Source organism: Solanum pennellii, chromosome 4 (genome assembly GCF_001406875.1).
Source record: "Solanum pennellii chromosome 4, SPENNV200".
In the NCBI taxonomy this organism is placed as follows: Eukaryota; Viridiplantae; Streptophyta; class Magnoliopsida; order Solanales; family Solanaceae; genus Solanum; species Solanum pennellii.
Genome location: NC_028640.1, coordinates 75,789,496 through 75,807,745, shown reverse-complemented (window position 1 = coordinate 75,807,745; position 18,250 = coordinate 75,789,496). Strand labels below are relative to the sequence as shown.

At 32.1% G+C, this 18,250-nt stretch overlaps 5 protein-coding genes across 18 annotated transcripts in view; 1 reads left to right on the top strand and 4 right to left on the bottom strand.

Moving 5' to 3' along the window:
* The window catches only part of LOC107018037 (protein BASIC PENTACYSTEINE6), a 6,039-nt gene extending 4,819 nt beyond the window's left edge, over nt 1-1,220 (bottom strand). For 4 of the 14 annotated variants that reach the window (XM_027916456.1, XM_027916459.1, XM_015218381.2 and 1 more), the window contains exon 1: nt 599-775. The gene's annotated coding sequence lies outside the window, so the exon portion shown is untranslated. Of the gene's footprint in view, nt 1-442; nt 957-1,024 lie in introns of those variants that run through there. The other 10 variants (XM_015218388.2, XM_015218392.2, XM_015218389.2 and 7 more) reach the window with 7 other exon arrangements.
* Nucleotides 1,221-2,265: 1,045 nt separating this feature from the next.
* LOC107016187 lies at nt 2,266-5,232 on the bottom strand. The gene is made up of 3 exons (XM_015216677.2): nt 5,018-5,232; nt 3,574-3,744; nt 2,266-2,625 (listed from the first exon to the last, which is right to left on the bottom strand). The coding sequence occupies exons 1-3, from the start codon at nt 5,096-5,098 to the stop codon at nt 2,542-2,544; spliced, it is 336 nt and encodes a 111-aa protein (XP_015072163.1). The 5' UTR covers nt 5,099-5,232; the 3' UTR covers nt 2,266-2,541.
* Nucleotides 5,233-5,861: 629 nt separating this feature from the next.
* Nucleotides 5,862-7,878, top strand: LOC107015910 (histone H3.3). The gene is made up of 5 exons (XM_015216346.2): nt 5,862-5,970; nt 6,103-6,185; nt 6,830-6,906; nt 7,010-7,100; nt 7,537-7,878. Exons 2-5 carry the CDS (start codon nt 6,114-6,116, stop codon nt 7,705-7,707), a joined length of 411 nt encoding a protein of 136 aa, XP_015071832.1. The 5' UTR covers nt 5,862-5,970; nt 6,103-6,113; the 3' UTR covers nt 7,708-7,878.
* Nucleotides 7,879-8,539: 661 nt separating this feature from the next.
* LOC107017355 (aldehyde oxidase GLOX1-like) lies at nt 8,540-10,454 on the bottom strand. The gene has a single exon (XM_015217606.2). The coding sequence runs from the start codon at nt 10,452-10,454 to the stop codon at nt 8,793-8,795; it is 1,662 nt and encodes a 553-aa protein (XP_015073092.1). The 3' UTR covers nt 8,540-8,792.
* Nucleotides 10,455-13,592: 3,138 nt separating this feature from the next.
* On the bottom strand, nt 13,593-15,397 carry LOC107017294 (aldehyde oxidase GLOX-like). The gene has a single exon (XM_015217558.2). It carries the CDS (start codon nt 15,336-15,338, stop codon nt 13,695-13,697), a length of 1,644 nt encoding a protein of 547 aa, XP_015073044.1. The 5' UTR covers nt 15,339-15,397; the 3' UTR covers nt 13,593-13,694.
* Nucleotides 15,398-18,250: the final 2,853 nt, after the last annotated feature.

Below are 18,250 nucleotides of genomic sequence, written 5' to 3'. Positions count from 1 at the left end.
AAGACCCCCAACAGCCAAAAGGAATAAAAATCAGAGCTTTATGATTATCTGTTAACAACATACACTCTACTAACACTTTCTTCCAGCTATAAAGTGTTCACTGTATCGGCTCAACCACATACATTCTGTTGTTAAAAATGGAAAGGTTTTAAGGCTAATGAGTGTTCCATTAAACTATGCCTTGACTTAATCTAAACTAAAGCATAAAAAAAGAAAGTTCTAACAAAAAAACCAAGTCTTTCTACATAGAAAGAACCAATCTTTATAACCAAAAAAATAAGCAAATCCAGAAATGGGCTTCTTAAAAAAGAAATCTTGAAGATCAATCATACAAACAGGAAAATGAACTTCAGCAGCAATTAAACAAACAGCTAATCAAGATTCTGAGAAACCAATTAACCCCAAAACCAAAACAAGTAAAAAAAGAAAAACAATTCATTACCAAAATTCAAGCTCAAACACTCATCAAAGCCTACAAGATTCAGAATTTCATTCAACCACAACTGAATTAGCTATAAACAAACATCAACTTACCAACAAAATACATAAAAAGTAAAAAAAGAAGGTACACCCATTAAAGACTACATGTAAAGCTTACATAGCAGAGCTGATACATATCTGAGAAAAAATAAAAATCAAGAAAGAAAAGAGGGTCAAAACTCAAAACTCAAAACCCTAACTTGAAAGAGATAAATATCAGTGAAGAAAGAGCAGTAGTTGAAAGAAAGAGCAACATTGACATCACCCATCAACTCTTCTTTCCTCTTTTTTTTTTCTTTTTTGGTATTTTTCATTAATTTTATCTTTTACCTGTCAACACCAATACCAACACCCATACCAGCATCTTTTTGTTTTCTTCCTCTCTCTTTCTTGAGTTTCTTTATTACCCTTTGGAAAAAATATTACAGTACTCAAATCCACTTTGATATTATCTGTAGTGTTTTCTGAAAAATTGACTGCAAATCCATGACTGTAAGTGGAAGCTTATACAGAAAAATTTGTAATAACAAGGCAAAAAGACTACCTTTTTATGTGTCTGCTTGCTACTGGTTGGATTACTTCCTTTTTTTTTTGCTAAAATGAGAATTTTTCTTCACTAATATCACCTGAATATGACTTAACAGCTCACTTTCTTTCTTCTTCTGTATATATAAGAAGAAAACTGAATTAATTTTTTAAGGGAAAAATGAAATAGTAGTCAAAGAGAAATGGGAAAAGGGATTAAATTCTAATGGACTAAACTTTGAAATTTTTAATTTTTGTGGAAGTTTGGTTGAGCAGTGAGCGGTGAAAGAAAATGACAAAAATGAGGGACGGTCAATGGGAAAAGGTATTAAGCGCCCGTTTGATGGACTTAAAAAAAAAAGGTTAGCTTTTAAGTTAAAAATAAAAATTCAAAGTGAGACGATTTTTAAGTTAAAAAATAAAAAGCAAGGAGATTTATTTTATATTTTGTCAAATACTTCGTAACTTATTTTAAGTTATTTTTTATATTTGTCAGACACTGACTTAAAAGTAAATTTGACTGATTTTTAAACCAATTCAAATCGCTCTGAGATAATTGAATTTGTGGATATTCATATAGTTATTTAATTGAACTTATAAATCTTTAAATTTTTGTGAAAGTTTGATTGACCTATGAGTCGTGTAATAAAAGAGAAAATAACAAAAAATTGGGAGATTGTCAATCGTGTAATAAATCTTTAAATATATATACTTTTGTATAGTTAAATTCTTTTAAATTTATTCAAAATAAACTCTTTTTGATCAGTTAAATGAGCATTTAATAAAATTTGAGTTTTGACTATTAGATTTATTAGTAAATTGTGAAAAAGAAAAAGGAATTAACTTGAATTCACGTGTCAGATTTTACAGTTTTTACTATACTTGAACTTTTGATGTTTTATTTTTCCAAATTTAACGAGACTTCTCTTATTTCAAGATCAATCTTTTTGTTTTAAAGATTCCATACAATCTGGTAATAGCCCTAATGAATAAAAATGTTCGTTTAACTTAGCTTCAACTGATACATACGTTTTTTAATTTTAAGTGTGAGCAAGTACAGATCTAACTTCGTACAAAATTGAATAAGTTCACATATATTGCGAGATAATTCACGTAACACTCGAACTGATTTGTGTTATGTCACATAGAATGTGTATGTACTTGTTCAACTTTACATAAAGTTAAGTATCTATTTACACACCCAAAATTAGGGGGCACAAAAAAAAAACCCATAAGAACCAAAAATTGTGCAAGAGTATATTAAAGAACCAATTTTAAAGCAGTCCTCAAATAGAAATTAGGACTAAGTACTAATAATGACATATTCAACGTAATTTCACTTAGTGACATCACGATCACGTAGAGTCGTACAACATGGAGAGAGTCCCAGTATTGCAATATTACAAGAACAACAATTATATCAACATAGCCACAATAATGCATAATAAACTGATTTTGAGACATGAATTTTAACAATAGTTCATGTTAAGGCCATTAAAATCTACATCTAATATTTGGCTCACACCTTCTCTAAATCTAACTTGTATGAGTTTTCTTCTCTATGCTTGACTTGCTCAAAACAATAACTCCAAGCACGATAAGGGAGGCGCCTGCAAACCACTGCAAAAGCAATACCAGTTAATAGATCAATGGCATAATTTTCATCATATAGGACAGGTTGATCTATCGTCAACACTAACGGGGTTCAGGGATGTATCTACGTTTTAGTTGATGTAAAAGCATAGATACTTGAACATTGTTTATTATCATGTAGGAAAACCAATAGCCATATCAACCATATAGGAACACATTTCTGATTTAATTAGAACTTCTACAAGTTCTCTAACATTCATTTTGAGAAACTCTACTGGTACTTATTATAAAAAAATATGCAGGAACACGTTCTACAAAAACAAATGATATTGACAAAATAATTAGAGAACTCGTGTTCATTTACTTTATTTCCTTTGAATACCTGCTTTGAAATGTTTTACTCGTAGCCTAGGGTCTATACAAACAACCTTTCTACTTTCACAAGTTAGGGTAAGGTCTGCGTACACACCACCCTCTCTAGACCCCACTTGTGGGCGTATACTAGGTATGTTGTTGTGTTGTTGTTGTTGCGGAAACTGATTAATTTTTAGTTTAAACATTATTGTAAAAAAGTTGAAACGCATCTAACGTATTGTATGGTCGTTACCACCCCAGTCAAAGGTCCAAGATCCCTACCCCTTTTATCATATTTTTGATGTATAACTCTTAAGATAGCTGAATGGGGGGATAGCCCAGTGTCTCATGTTCCTCCAAAGAGTAGAAATCTCTTTCGAGTGTCTACAAACCATGGTATATTACTTCCTTTTATGTAGAGAAAGACATTAATTTCAATTGGCCGTATTGATTTTATTAAGTTTATGAAATATATGACGAGAACTCGTGATTGGTGCCAAGATGTAACAGCGCAACAACACCAGGATTTCCATAAAATAGTAAGAGAGGACTGACCAAAAAGCGGGATCGGAGGATCATACTATAGTTCATAAACAGAGTAGCACAAATTTCACAAATTACCTGGATTGGTAGTGGCTCCCGAAAAAGCAAAAATCCAGCCAATCCAGATGATAAAAAGTTGGTTGCAAAGTTAGTCACAGTAGCTTGTAGAGATGATAGAGCTTTAAGGCTATTGACATAGCATCCCCACATTGTGACATTGAATAATATGACACAACCATATTTGATGAGCTGTGAATTTGAAAAGGATCACATTAGAGTGAAGCAGAAACAAAGAATGAGTACTAGTGACACGATTAAGCAAATTTACATAGACAATAGACATCATACAATTTAATGTGGCAAAGATTTATGCCAAAAATTTACCATGAAAATAATCTAGGATCTTTAGTTACAGGGAACTGAAGCTGCAGAAGTAGATTACATGGAATCAATTTAAAATATGACGTGATCAATCCAGGGACATGACTCAAGTAGAAGCATCAATCTAGTTTGCAGTTGACATGTACATCACATGTAAACAGACTGAAACAGATTATATAGTCCCACTCTTCCATTTCAATAACCTCCCTCACTCCTCCATCAACTAAGAATGTAAAATATTGAAAAAGACAAGGCATCCCACTGATGACTGATAATCCTTCAAATGCTCAGCTCAATGCAAAAACTACTAATTTTTCAAGATCTATGCGTCGAAAACTCATATTTCTAGCTATCTATATTGATTATTATGGAACGTGACAAATGTTGCAGAAATCAAACATAGACTTCTGAATGCATAAAGCATATTTCATTCACGCAGGGTCCAAGGAAGGGCCACACCCCAAGAGGGTGTGATGTGGATAGCCTACCTGATGCAAACATCAGTGATCATGACAACATTTCGATCCAAAACAAGAGACGGACAAAAGTAGCACTTTAGATAGCAAAGGGTGATTAATCATGTCCAGACCAAATAATGTTTCACAAAAACAATCCATCTTTTCCAGTCTATTAGACTATTCAAGAGCGGAGCTAGTAAGGGCCCGAAATCCCTTTGTGGAAAATTACAATGTTTATACATGGTAAGAGCTATTTTTAAATGACAATCCTGGCTCCGCTCAATTCATCCCATTTCAAACTCAATAAAGGCATTTCTTCATCTTACAAATGGACCCAATTCAGAATTTCAGATCCTACAGCTACAACATACAACTCAATCCCAAATCCACCAAGGTCAGATATAAAGGTCTGACTACGGATTCACGTAAACTCATTAACTTTTTTTTTCTTTTTATCATATCTATAAATATTTGACAATAAACCTAGTTATTACTGTAATATTAAACTGAGCTCGTTACACTAACTCATAAACTTTAAATCCTAGATCCACCCATTAAAGCCACATGAATTGTCTACGTCAATTCGGCTCTATTTACACCAATTTCATTCCAACACTCACAGCTAATCATCACAATAAGGAGGAAAAAGGGTAAAGATGGAACAATCAGTGAAAGTATTTGACCTGGGAGGTGAAGAATTTGGCAGAGATGGCTGCAAGAGCTGCGTTGAACCCAGCGGCTATTGCCCACACATAGCCCTCCATTGATGAATTGAACTGTAGATCTCACTATAACTCTTGTCAAATCATCAGATAATTCAAAATTATTTCTCAATTTTTAAGGAAGAAGAAATGGTATTCACTAATTATGCAGAAATCAGAATTTGGGAAATTATTTATGCAATCAAAAAATAAATAAATACTATCCATCTATTGATTTGTCATACATATTTACTTTTTAAATATTTTTATTCTACATTATATTTTTTGTAAAACATAAATCACAATCAGAAAACTTTTTACAAATAGTCACTATAATAAATTTAATTATGATACGTAACTATAATTTGTATATTTACAGTTTAAAATGTTTCGTTTGTATAATTTACGAATACATTTATATAACTGAGCTATTTTTATATAAATTTGAAATAATGAATTTAAATAAACACAAACATATGACTTTTAAATAATTATATAAAAGTTATACAAATTTCAGATTATACAAACTCGAAATTCCAGACTACGTAATTATCATCGTATATTGATCACAAGTGATAATTAATTAAAACTACAATTATAGTGACGAATTACTTAATATATGTTTGTTTAGCCATGTAATGTTTTTGAATGTTTCTCATATTGCTCAAGATATTATGTTAAGGTTATATTTCTTTGTACCTCGAAAATTGTAATTGAACTAGAAATTTTTCGAAAACAACTGTTCTTTCTACCTCCACAAAATGATATGGGCTGATGTACACAAAATTGATTATTGGGTCCATTAAGATAGACCTTTTCAAATCCGGCCCAATAAAATCGGATCCCTAATAATATATAAATCCCTTATTTCTCTTTCTTAATACCTCAGCTTTTTTACACTTTCAAATTTCAAATTCTCTCTGCAACTTTCTCAGGTAATGATTCTCTTCTCCGACGATCTTCGATCCTTTTTCTGGTTATTGATTCCGGCGAAGACGTATTTTCCTTGTTTGTAGAGCGATTTTTCATGTATTTTCCATTTGCTTAATCGTTGTTTTTTTTTACAGATTGTTAAGAAATGGCTCGTACTAAGCAGACAGCTCGTAAATCAACCGGTGGAAAGGCTCCAAGGAAGCAACTTGCTACAAAGGTTGGTACTTTTTTGCTTTCATAGCGAAGTTATTCTATTTTTTCTGTAATTTATGATTGGGTTTTTAAATATTTCCTTTCATAAGGTTGGAATGTATCTTACTGTCTCGTGTTTGATCCGGTATGAAGTAGCCTTTGTTAATCCTCTGTTTGGATGGTTGTTACATATTGTTTCATAATGTATCGTATTATATTGTATTTCGTATTGTATTGTTGTGATGAATACAATGTAGGTAAGGTAAAGGATAAAATGAAATCATTAGTGATGAAATAAGAAACATAAATAAGATAGCTACGCGATCACACCAAATCGGTCTTTACACAAAATGACACTTTTCATTGTTATGTAACAATGGATTTTATGATATGGTACAACAAAATTTAGGTTACAATCAAACAAACATTGTATTTAAACTTATAACACAATACTTGTACATTAGGAAAAAAAATATCCAAACAAGTTGTTAGATAGTGCTTTACTTCTTTGAGCCCCCATGGAAACCGGGTGGAAACCAAATATAAGATATTTTAAACTCTTTAACTAACTGATTTAGATTTACGTGGGTATGTATTAGATTTTGCAAATTTAGGAGGAATTTTTTGTTATAGTTATGCTGATTAGGGTTCTTTTTTCTAATTTGGTAGGCTGCAAGGAAGTCAGCCCCTACCACAGGAGGAGTGAAGAAGCCTCATCGTTACCGACCTGGAACTGTTGCTCTCCGGTACTTTTTCAATCTCTCTTGTTTTGACATTGTTCTTTAACAATCATGTTTTGTCTTAATCTGATTCAGCGATTAATTACTATGTATGTTTAATTGTTTATAGTGAAATCCGAAAATATCAAAAGAGCACTGAGCTTCTCATCCGGAAGTTGCCATTCCAAAGGCTTGTCCGTGAAATTGCTCAGGATTTTAAGGTAATATCAGTCAGTTGCTACCTCAGCACCAACTTATATGACATTGTCTATTTTGGGATGTTTCTAAATATTTTGACATCATTTTACTTATAAATTGCTCAGGTCTCTGTGGTAAATGTAGAACCTGTGATGATTAGAGTATCATTTCGTTACTTTCTCCATCCTGATTTATATGTCATTGTTTCTATTTGGGATGTTTCGAACTGTCTGACACTATTCTACTCATTATAAAAATCATTAGAAACCTTTATTTTTCTATACAACTTTTAAGTATATAATTCGCTAGAGTATTCACATTCTTAACTTTTATGGGATGTTAACTCTCTTTCCACACTGCTTTATTATTCTATTCTGTTATAGATTAATCGGTGCCAACTGAAAAAATAGTTGGTTTGGATGATAGTAACACTTCTTTTGATCTTTGTTTATAAAACAGACAGATCTGAGGTTTCAAAGTCATGCTGTGCTTGCACTCCAAGAAGCCGCTGAAGCGTATTTAGTTGGTCTCTTTGAGGACACCAACTTGTGTGCCATCCATGCTAAGAGAGTCACCATAATGCCCAAGGATATTCAACTTGCAAGACGTATTCGTGGAGAACGAGCTTAAGCTGTTCACGATGCTGATTAATCAATCTCTTTTTGGTTATTCGTGTATGTTTTTATTGTTTGTGCCTGGATGTACATCAGTGGATGCATATCTAAAGGACCTTATTGTGTTACTAAATGCTAGCACAGTGACGCAATACATTGATTAATATGAGCAGCTGATTTTGATTATGTTGTTTGTATGGTTCTTTTGATATAATCCATTTTTTTTTTATGGTTCTTGGAGTAACTCTCTATATATAACCAACTAAACAAAAATATTTATCACAACCTAAAAAACACTTGCAAACTCTTTTTTTCCAACTTCAACTTCAAATACTAATTTTTCGATTTCTAGTCGAAATATTCAACATAAATGAACATACATGACCAACAACATTGAGTTGTATTAAGTGAGACGTTGGAAAATGACATATGATTAAAAAAATCGTTTTGAATCGTTCTTTGTTCAATATTCATTATTATGACGCAAAGCGCATGAAGGCATTGCTTAATTGTTCAATGGAATGTTCAGTTTGAGTTTACTAATTTATTTTCGATAGAATTATTGACGTACATTTCATCAAAAGTATATAATAATTGATATTATAAATGACATATGTCACCCTCTTTCGAATCCATAATATGATCTAATCAAGGTCAAATTTGATTTAGGTAAATGCAAAGAATTAGTCAATAGGAAAATCAAAAAAAAAAAAAAAGTTTTACGTGCATCCATCAATGGAAAGCACCACTTTTCTTTTAAATTATGACACGATGCCACCATATAGATAGTGACAAACATAATGTAATCCTTATTAATTAATTAAGTTAATAGGTAATATAAATTAATGTGGGGATCAACATAAGCCTTTCGTTATTATTGCAATATTTATTCCAATAGTCAATACAAAAGAATTGAATTTATTATCATGCTTACAACAACGTAACATTCCAAAAAAAGAATTGTAGCCATCACACCTAATAATAATATTTCTTTTTTATCATTTTACTAATTAAGCTCCTGCTATTTGCGGAATCAAGAAAAGACTCGAACCAATAAAAAATATTTCGACAACTTGAATCGTGACTGATCAAACCTTGTTACTAAATCCTGATCCAAATTCCTTCACTTGGGATATCTTGATGAACCACAAATAACATATAGTAACCAGGTGGTGCTAATTTACTTGAATTTGGAAAAATTGAATTGATTTTATAAGTTGATGTTCCAACTTGTGTTACGTTTCCACTCGAAAGCACAAGTATTCTTTGATTCATAGTAAATGAATGTGTATTAAATCCTGGTGCAACCATTGTCACTTTGACCAAATTCCTATTTATTGGGCCAGGTACGATAAATCGAATATTGACCTGTCCACCGTACTTGACTTTACGTCTCGAAGCGGGTGAAATGATTTGTGGACGCAAATTTACAGAGTCTGAATCTAAATACGATGGTGAAAATGCCTCTAAACTCAACTCTGTTGGGTAAAGAACTCCTGTGAAGTTGTAAAGCCCATGTGGATTACTACCACCAACTAAAACTCTACCATCTCGAAGTAAAATTGTTGTTGAATGGTACATTCTTGGTATAGTACTCGGATTTTGTGCCTCAAATCTTGAATTGACTGGATTATCAGGACGATAAATCACCGGACTCAAAACGGGGCTCCGACCAAGTTCCCATCCAGCCGTACCCGCCGCCGCTCCGTTAATGATCAAAACATTTCCATTAGGTAAAATTACCATATCACTCATTATTCGAGCTAGTGGCATTGTCTCCATGACCCATTGTGGATTCGGGTCGGTAATTCTAATCCGCCCACAAGTATTTAACGCACCCAAAAATTTACCTCTTTGTGCCCTAAGAAATGAACCATTTTTTGTTCCACCACACACCAAAACCTCAGCTTGAATTATTTGTGCCTCCAAATTCTTTAAAGGAAGAAGAACCGCAGAACCTGTACTTGGATAATTTCTCGGATCACCACCTGGTATTTGTGGATACGTTTTCACTATCATATCCCTCGTGTAATCGAATAATATAGCTCGATTATTCGCGAAAATAAATAAATTTCCATCGACATTAAGAAAAACAAAAGGGTAAAGATTGTTTTCCTCTCTAGGATCATTAGTTTGTTGAAGAAACGTAAGATTAAATATATTATTTGTCGTTAGAGTTTTAGGATAAAACTCATAGTTAAAAGCTTCACGACCTCCTATTATAATTTGTCTGCCATCTGGCAACACATGATTGGTCGCGTACCATCGACTTTGCATCAAAGCATTTTCAATTTCTCTCCAATCACACGTACTTTTGTTTCCATTACATGGTTTTGAAACTCTTACAACCTTTTCACCATCGTTGAATCCACCGGTCTGAACCAAAGTACCGTCCGAGGTGGCGGAGCCGGAGGAGCACCACACGTCGGTCTGGACCATGAGGGGACGTATCGAGTTGGTGGACACATCGTACTCAACAGAGTGAGCAGTGCAATCGATTTTCAACGCGAGGTCATTAGTGTTGTTACGACATTTACCGTTAGGTAAGGAAATGTTAGATGCACCAAAGTCAGTACGATCGTACATGATGACTCTATCGTTGTTGAGAAGTTGCATGTGCATGGAGGAAATTCCGATGTTAGACATGAGTAGGTCCCACTTGCCACCGGCGGCGGCGTAAGCCGAGTTCCGGTGACGTGGCAGTAGCAGGAGTAGCTGACCAATTAGAACCAAGAAAGGAAAAACTTTTATTCTAGTAGTCATTAGCTCTATGTTAGATATAAATAAATTTAGGTCTAGATATATGTACTGTATATATATAGTGTTAATAGTTGAACAAAATGCAATAATTAAATATAGTATTATTGTTTGTTAGCTAGGAAAGAAAGAATATTAATTAGTTAGAGATATTGTAATATTTGTAATAATATATTTTGTGTGAAACAAATCGTTGGTATCAAGTAATGTTGAGCACGCATTGTTCTTACATTAGTCTTACTGGACAGGTGGCATTTGTGTTGACAAGTTAAAAGGAACCGCATGAATAATTTTACAGGAAAATTATATCGCGTAAATAAGCTCATTAAAACTTAGTTAGAATTGAATGGATTGAACTTTGACCTATTGTTTAACTCATTTATGGTCAATCAACTTGTGACTGAGTTAATTACCAATCCAATTTGTTAACTCGATTCATTTTAACCTGATTCAACGGTCACGCAACGATACTTTTTAGATATTACATGTTTTCCAATTTAGTTAGTTATAACTAACTTTGTCAATTAGCTGGATGGGTTAGCCAGCCCAGCCCAGCCAAATTCTAGCGATGAAATTCAATAGCTCAGTCCATTTCTTAGGTGTGCAAAATGTTGGCCCAATTTAAACTTATGAATAGCCCAGTCCATTCCTTTAATTTCTGATGCATGTCTGGATCATAGGTGTTAATTTTTGAAAAAATAACTGAATACACAATTTATTTTACAATATCCTTTAAAATACACAATAGTTCTTACAATTCTTTTTAACATTTTTTATTCATATTATTTGGATGTGTTGTAAAGTTCGAAGCTAATTTTGTTAGTATTTTGAATGAGAAGAACTATGTTTGGTAGCAAATTAGCAACTTTTTCGCAACCAAATTGAATTAGAAAAGAATTTCACTAAAATGATGGAATTCAAATACACGATTTATCAATAAATTCTAAGTAAAAGGTGAAACCTTTTGACGCGTGACAGAAACAGTCAAATAAGAGGAGAACTTTTTGACGTGTAACAGTCAGGGAAGGTTCAATGTAATTGGAGGTCCAAAGCGAAATTTTAATTGGAGAGCTAAAATATAAACAAATTTGGTATACATATTTATTCAAATTTTATTTCTATAAATAATAAGTTGACAAATATTGAATAAAAATAAGAATTAGAATCATAGAATCTCAAGAAGTTAATGACTTAGTATATCCCATTTCAATATACTTGTTGTAATGCTTGAAACTAAAATTTAAAAATAAATTTAAAAAAATTGTAATTCACTTTGTTCAATACTTATCAATTCTTATCTTTAACAAAGTACAATAAATGCTAAAATGTGTAAAATAATAGTATATGTTAAAAATATTATACTTCTAATAATAAATAATCAATCATTTCTATAAATATTTCAACACATATTTGTTCTTTAAGGATTTTAAGGCATAAGCCTTATTTTACAATAAATGCTATTGTGTTCATACTATTATTGTTTCAAGAATTTATATTTCACTTGTTCTTGTGATTTTTACTTCTTACGGGTAAATTTATGAGAAATCATTGTTGTATTTTGTAACTATATTAGGATACTTATATTGTTTAATTATGATATTGCATATGTATATATATATATTAAGATAACAATCGAAATGAATCATTATCACATTTATTAAGATGAAAAATGTGACATATCAAAATAATCTCCAAAAAACTTTATTTAAAAACTTCATTTAGACCATGGAGAGGTCTAACGAGCTCTGAAGATTATTTAATAATTTTTATATTTTTTATTTAATTTATACTTGTATAGCTTTTTAAAATATATTGTTATAAAGTATATTTGATAATTTTTTTTTTTTCGTTTAGTTAATAGTATAGCTAATTCGTGTAGTCTTTCCTGAGATATTTAATAGATATGTATAAATTATTGTATGTCAAGATACCATCAAAAGTGTTTAGATCTTAGATAAGTTCTTTTTAATTTTAGGTTTGGATTTTTTCTTAATTGAGTAAATTGTTACATAAATTAATAAATTATTCTATATCTAGTATAAATGTTTTTAAATAGAAATAAGATTTCACTAAATTGAGCAAGTTAATTAGAGTATATAGTCCTTACTTGTATAACATCTCGTATTTAGTTAAAAATTAGATTTAAATCATTAAAATCATAATTGTTATGTTTTAGAATATATTTAAAGTTACGATAATGATTTTTCAAATCTAACCATTTAATGATCTAATTAGTTTAAACTTAAAATATTTATGAACCTTGTAATAAAATCAAAGTTCGAAACATGAAGAATTATTTAAGTTTTATGTTTTAATCATATAGGTAGTATCAATTAATTGCCTAAAAGATATAGTAAATAGCCAAATATATTGCTTAAATTATATTTTGATTGTATGACTTAGTTTTAGATCTCATTAGAGAAAATATTATATTTCATAGAGATCTTTTTCCAATAGTTAAATTTTCTTTTCTTTTTATCCTGGCAAAAGTTTGACTAATGCATTAATTTATATGGAATAGCTTGTATTACTTCTAATTTACTTCCAATAAAATAAATACTTAAGGTACCTAATAAAAAGACTTCTCCATATCAACATACATTTCAGGCTAAGCTAATTATAAGCTTAAACAATTGTAGGCGGGGCGGATGGTTGCTAAGGGATTTACTCGAATTATCTGCTAAAAAATTACATTGTATATATAGAGGATTAGTTTTTAATATTTTTTTATATATATAAAGTTTGAAGCACCTAAATATAAAAAGAGAGATAGCCCAGTGGTACTCGAATGCACAAATTGGACCACGAATATTATCCCTAGATTGCAGAGTTAGTAAAATTTCTGAATCTGCCATTCATTCTATGATTTCATATTTGTCAAAATATTTATTAGTTAGGATTTGACTCTTCTCCATTTCCATTCTATTTATTTTCTCTAAATTTTAATAATATGTCATCATCGGAGACTGAATCAAGATTTAAAGCTTATTCCTGTCTTTTATTGTTCTTCTAATTAACACAATATTAGTCCATTTTGTAAAATAAAAACACAATCCAATTGTCTTGCTAATTAATTGCAACTTCTTCTCCAAAACAAAAAAAAAACAATTACTTCCTTCTCATGACATTATTACTCTATTAAAATTAAAAAAAAAACACCATAACAAGTCTTCCCATACACTTTAGTTGGAAGTAAAACAAAATTATGAAAAATAACAATTTGTAAATCAAATCAAATGCATATGGTTAATTAACCCTGACCCAAATTGCCTCACTTGGTATGTCCTGATGAACCACAAATAAAAGATAGTAACCCGGTGGTGCTAATGAACCCGATTTCGGAAATACACAACTCACTTCATACACAAATCTTCCCACTTGTCGTACAAGTCCTCTCGGAAGTACAAGCATTCTTTGATTCATCGTATTCGAATGTGTATTGAAACCCGGTGCAACCATAGTCACTTTGATCAAATCTCGATTTAATAACCCTAAAGCAGTAAATCGAATGTCAACACGTTGTCCATACGTGAATTTGAGATGTGAATCAGGAGAAATAATTTGTGGTCGTAGATTAGCAAATTCCACATCCAGATAGGACGGTGAAAATGCCTCTAAGCTTAAGTCCGTTGGAAAAACTACTCCTGTGAAATTGTAAAGCTCATTTGGATTACTACCACCAACAAGAACCCTACCGTCTCGGAGTAGAACTGCTGTTGAGTGGTACATTCTAGGTATGGCATTCGGGGTTTGTACCTCGAATCTAGAATCAGATGGGTTATCGGGTCGGTAAATCACCGGACTAAAAACCGGGTTCCTTGCAATTTGCCATCCAGCTGTACCCGTCGCGGCTCCATTAACAATCAAAACGTCACCGTTTGGTAGAATTACCATGTCACCCATTGTTCGAGGTAGTGGCATGGTCTCCATGGTCCATTGTGGATTCGGGTCGGTAATTGTAATCCGCCCACAAGTATTTAATGCACCGACAAAATCCCCTTTTGTTGCTCTAAGGTATGAGCCTTTTGGTGCTCCACCACACACCAAAACCTCAGCTTGAACCTTTTGTGAACGCAAGTTCTTTAAAGGAAGAAGAACTGCAGAACCTGTACTTGGATAATTTCTCGGGTCACCGCCTGGTATTTGTGGATATGTTTTCACTATTGTATTTGTTGTGTAATCGAGCAATATAGCTCGATCATTGGTGAAAATGAATAAATTCCCATCGACGTTGAGAAAAACAAATGGGTATAAATTGTTTTCCTCTCTAGGAACATTAGTTTGTCGAAGGAAAGGTAAATTAAATACGTTGCTTGTTGACGCAGTTTTGGGAAAAAACTCGTAGTTAAAAGCATCACGGCCTCCTATTATAATTTGGCTTCCGTCAGGAAGAATATGATTGGTGGAATACCATCGACTTTGACCTAGTCCATCTCCCATTTCTTGCCAATCACAAGTGTTGCATGGGTTAAAAGTTCTCACCATGAGTTTACCATCATTGAATCCACCGGTTTGGACCAACGAACCATCCGAGGTGGCAGAGCCCGAGGAGCACCACACGTTGGTCTGGACCATGAGGGGACGTATTGAATTAGTGGACACATCATATTCAACAGAGTGGGCAGTGCAATCGATTTTCAAGGCGAGTTCTTTAGGATTGTTACGACACTTGCCATTAGGTAATGAGATGTTGGATGCACCAAAGTCAGTACGATCGTAAATGATGACTCTATCGTTGTTGAGGAGTTGCATGTGCATGGCGGAAATGCCAATGTTGGATATAAGTAAATCCCATTTGCCACCTGCAGCATTAGCCAAGTTCAAGTCATGACATGATAGTAATAAAAGCAAATGTAGCTGCCAAAGAACAAGACTTGTTTTAATGGCCATTAGATATGTTTTTCTTTGAAGAGTATACTATGATGTGTGATGTTTGTGTTGTTGTGAGAAAAGGCTATGGGTAATGTCCTTTATATACTATTAAATGTGTGTATTATTTATACACATAATTATGCAATTAATGGTTTGCATTATAAATTATTGCCACAAGTGGTAGTTTGGGGGTGGAGTGGGGTAGGGGGGATACAAGTAATTAAGACACTTCTTAATGCATAATTGACTTTTTTTGAAGAATATTTAAGATTTCATTAGTCAACACCATATGTTGTAATTGTTCTAAACATCACTAGGAATTAGGAAAGATGAATGCTCTGTTCCGTGTGTTTAATTAGGATATATGAGATTTATATGTAATATAATATTATCGAGGGAAAAAAGATAAATACACTTTCAAATTATCGTAAATAGTATGATAGATATCGTCCATTATATTTTTGGGACATTGGTGCTTATGTCGTCAACAAAAACTAAAGTATATTTTTGGGACATTGGTGCTTATGACATGTATACGTCCGTTAGTATAAAGGTTATATATGCTTTAGTTTTTGGACGACAGGTCCACCAATGTCCCAAAAGTATGACGGAAAGTGTTTGCATAATTCGAGAGTATATTTGTCCTTTTTTTCTACTATCAATCGCTGCGAAGTGTGATATTATATTTTGATTAATTAGATCATTTTTTTCATGATTCATATCTTATGAAACTCTTCGAGACGTGTTTCTGTGTATTATTTAACTATTTTATTCAAAAAAATATCTAATTTAAAAAAAATGCTAATTTTTATTTCTAAAGATATACTGCGATTGACATTGTGAATTAATCATGCCCATATTTTTGCTAAAGATATACTCCGATTGACATTGTGAATTAATCATGCCCATATTTTTGCTCGTTATTTTAATATCGATTAAGCACTTATTTAATTTTATTCTTAATATGAATTTGATTCTCATGGAATTATAAATATCATTAAACCGACAAGAAAATATGCCTTTTTGTTGTAAAAAAATAAATGCTTCATGTATAGAGAATATTTTGTCCATTATTTTTTTTAAAACATTGTATCCCCTATAGTTTTTCAATTTATTGCCAAATTCATGCAATTAATTAATTTTACCTTTATTTTCGCTAATTGTTTTCAGTTTGCTCCCATCTTATGGTACATATATTATAGTATTTTCGATCATTAATTTGACAACTAGATTAGGAATAATTTGAGTTAATTAAGGAACCATCTTGGAACAAACATTTCCAATTATCTTTTGTTTTAAACAAATAAGGTGATAAAATTGTCCATAAAAGAATTTGAAGAAAAAAATGCATGATTTTTTTGGCCTAATTACATGTTGAGAGTTTGAAGCAAGTTTATTCCCCTTCAAAAAACTCTATGAATTTTAGGCAGAATTTTCGAGAAAAAAATGTCATAATTGACTTGTCAGAAGATTTTTTTAAATTGAAAATTCGCTTATTTTTAGTAATAGCGATTGAACTATGATCAGTATATTTTAACTAGTTATAACTCTTGATTTCAATTTTCTAGATTATCGTATTTACTTACGTATTATAGACATTTACTACATATTCAACATATTCTATACTCTTAGGGCCCGTTTGGATGGGCTTAATAAAAGCAGCTTTAAAAAAGTACTTTTGAAAGTGCTGAAACTTATTTTTAAAATAAGCAGTTATGCGTTTGGATAAAAGTGCTGAACTTAAAAAAAAAGTTGTTGATGTGTTTGGCAAATAAGTGCTGATAAACAGCTTTTTAAATCAAAACGTCTGAAATACCCTTAAAAGTTGTTAACATAATAAAAGTTAATTAATTTATATTTTACAGCCATAAATAATTATATTTTGCTATCATTCACATATTTCTTCACTTCAAATTGGAAGTACAGGAAGAAGTTCAGCAGCTATGCCAAACGTGAAAAGGGAAAATGGAAGATAGAGATGTTAGGGTTATGTGGGTAATTTGGAGATTGTATAAAAATATTCAGGGCAAAAAGGTAAAAATGTGGTCAACTTAAAACAGCTTATAAGCTAAAAAAAAAAAAGCACCCCTACTGTTGACACCCAATTTTGACCGACTTTTAACCATTTTTAGGATTATATTCGATTAAATACGTATTTTAAAATTTACTTAAAGTTTTGAAGTTTTAGTCGATTTTTCTCAAAATTATATATTTTAGTATCGTTTACTTTATAAAATTATCGTAAATATTATTATAACATTTATTAATGAATTTCAAATGCTTCAAAATCTAAATGATTTTCAATTATATAAAAATATTTTAATATATGTAGTATTTTAATTAATTAGTAATTCCTACACTTTCCTTAAAATTATTTAAATTCTAGCCTATTTTATTATAATTTCTTTCAATTCTAGCCACTCTAATTCAATTCATTACAACTTTAGCCATTCCACATCCAATCCAATTTAATTTTAAGACTCTATCTTTTAATCTCAACCATCCATCCTTTAAGTTAAATCCTAGATTAAATCCTAACCACTCATCTAAACTAGTTCTACGGTCAAGATTTAATCTCTTATTCTTCCTATTTTCTAATACCCTAAAAGAGCCTAATCCCTAAAAAATGTCATTCTCTTCTCCCTCCCCTCTCATTGGCAGCCGCCAGCCCCCATCTTCTCCATTCTCTCCGGCGATAATCGCCACTCTCAAACAGCGAACTCCGGCACCACCCTCTCCTCTATCCTCTTCTCAATCCATCTCTTCTCTCTTCCTTTATTCTCCACCTTCTTTTCTCCATCGCTGGCAGCACTCAGGCAAGCTGCCAGGCAGCAGCGAAGCAGCAGCAAGAGCAGCGCTAGCAAGCCTCCATCGCGAGCAGAAACTCCGGCGAGATGCGCCAGGCAGCGCCGCCCTTTCCCCTTTTCTCC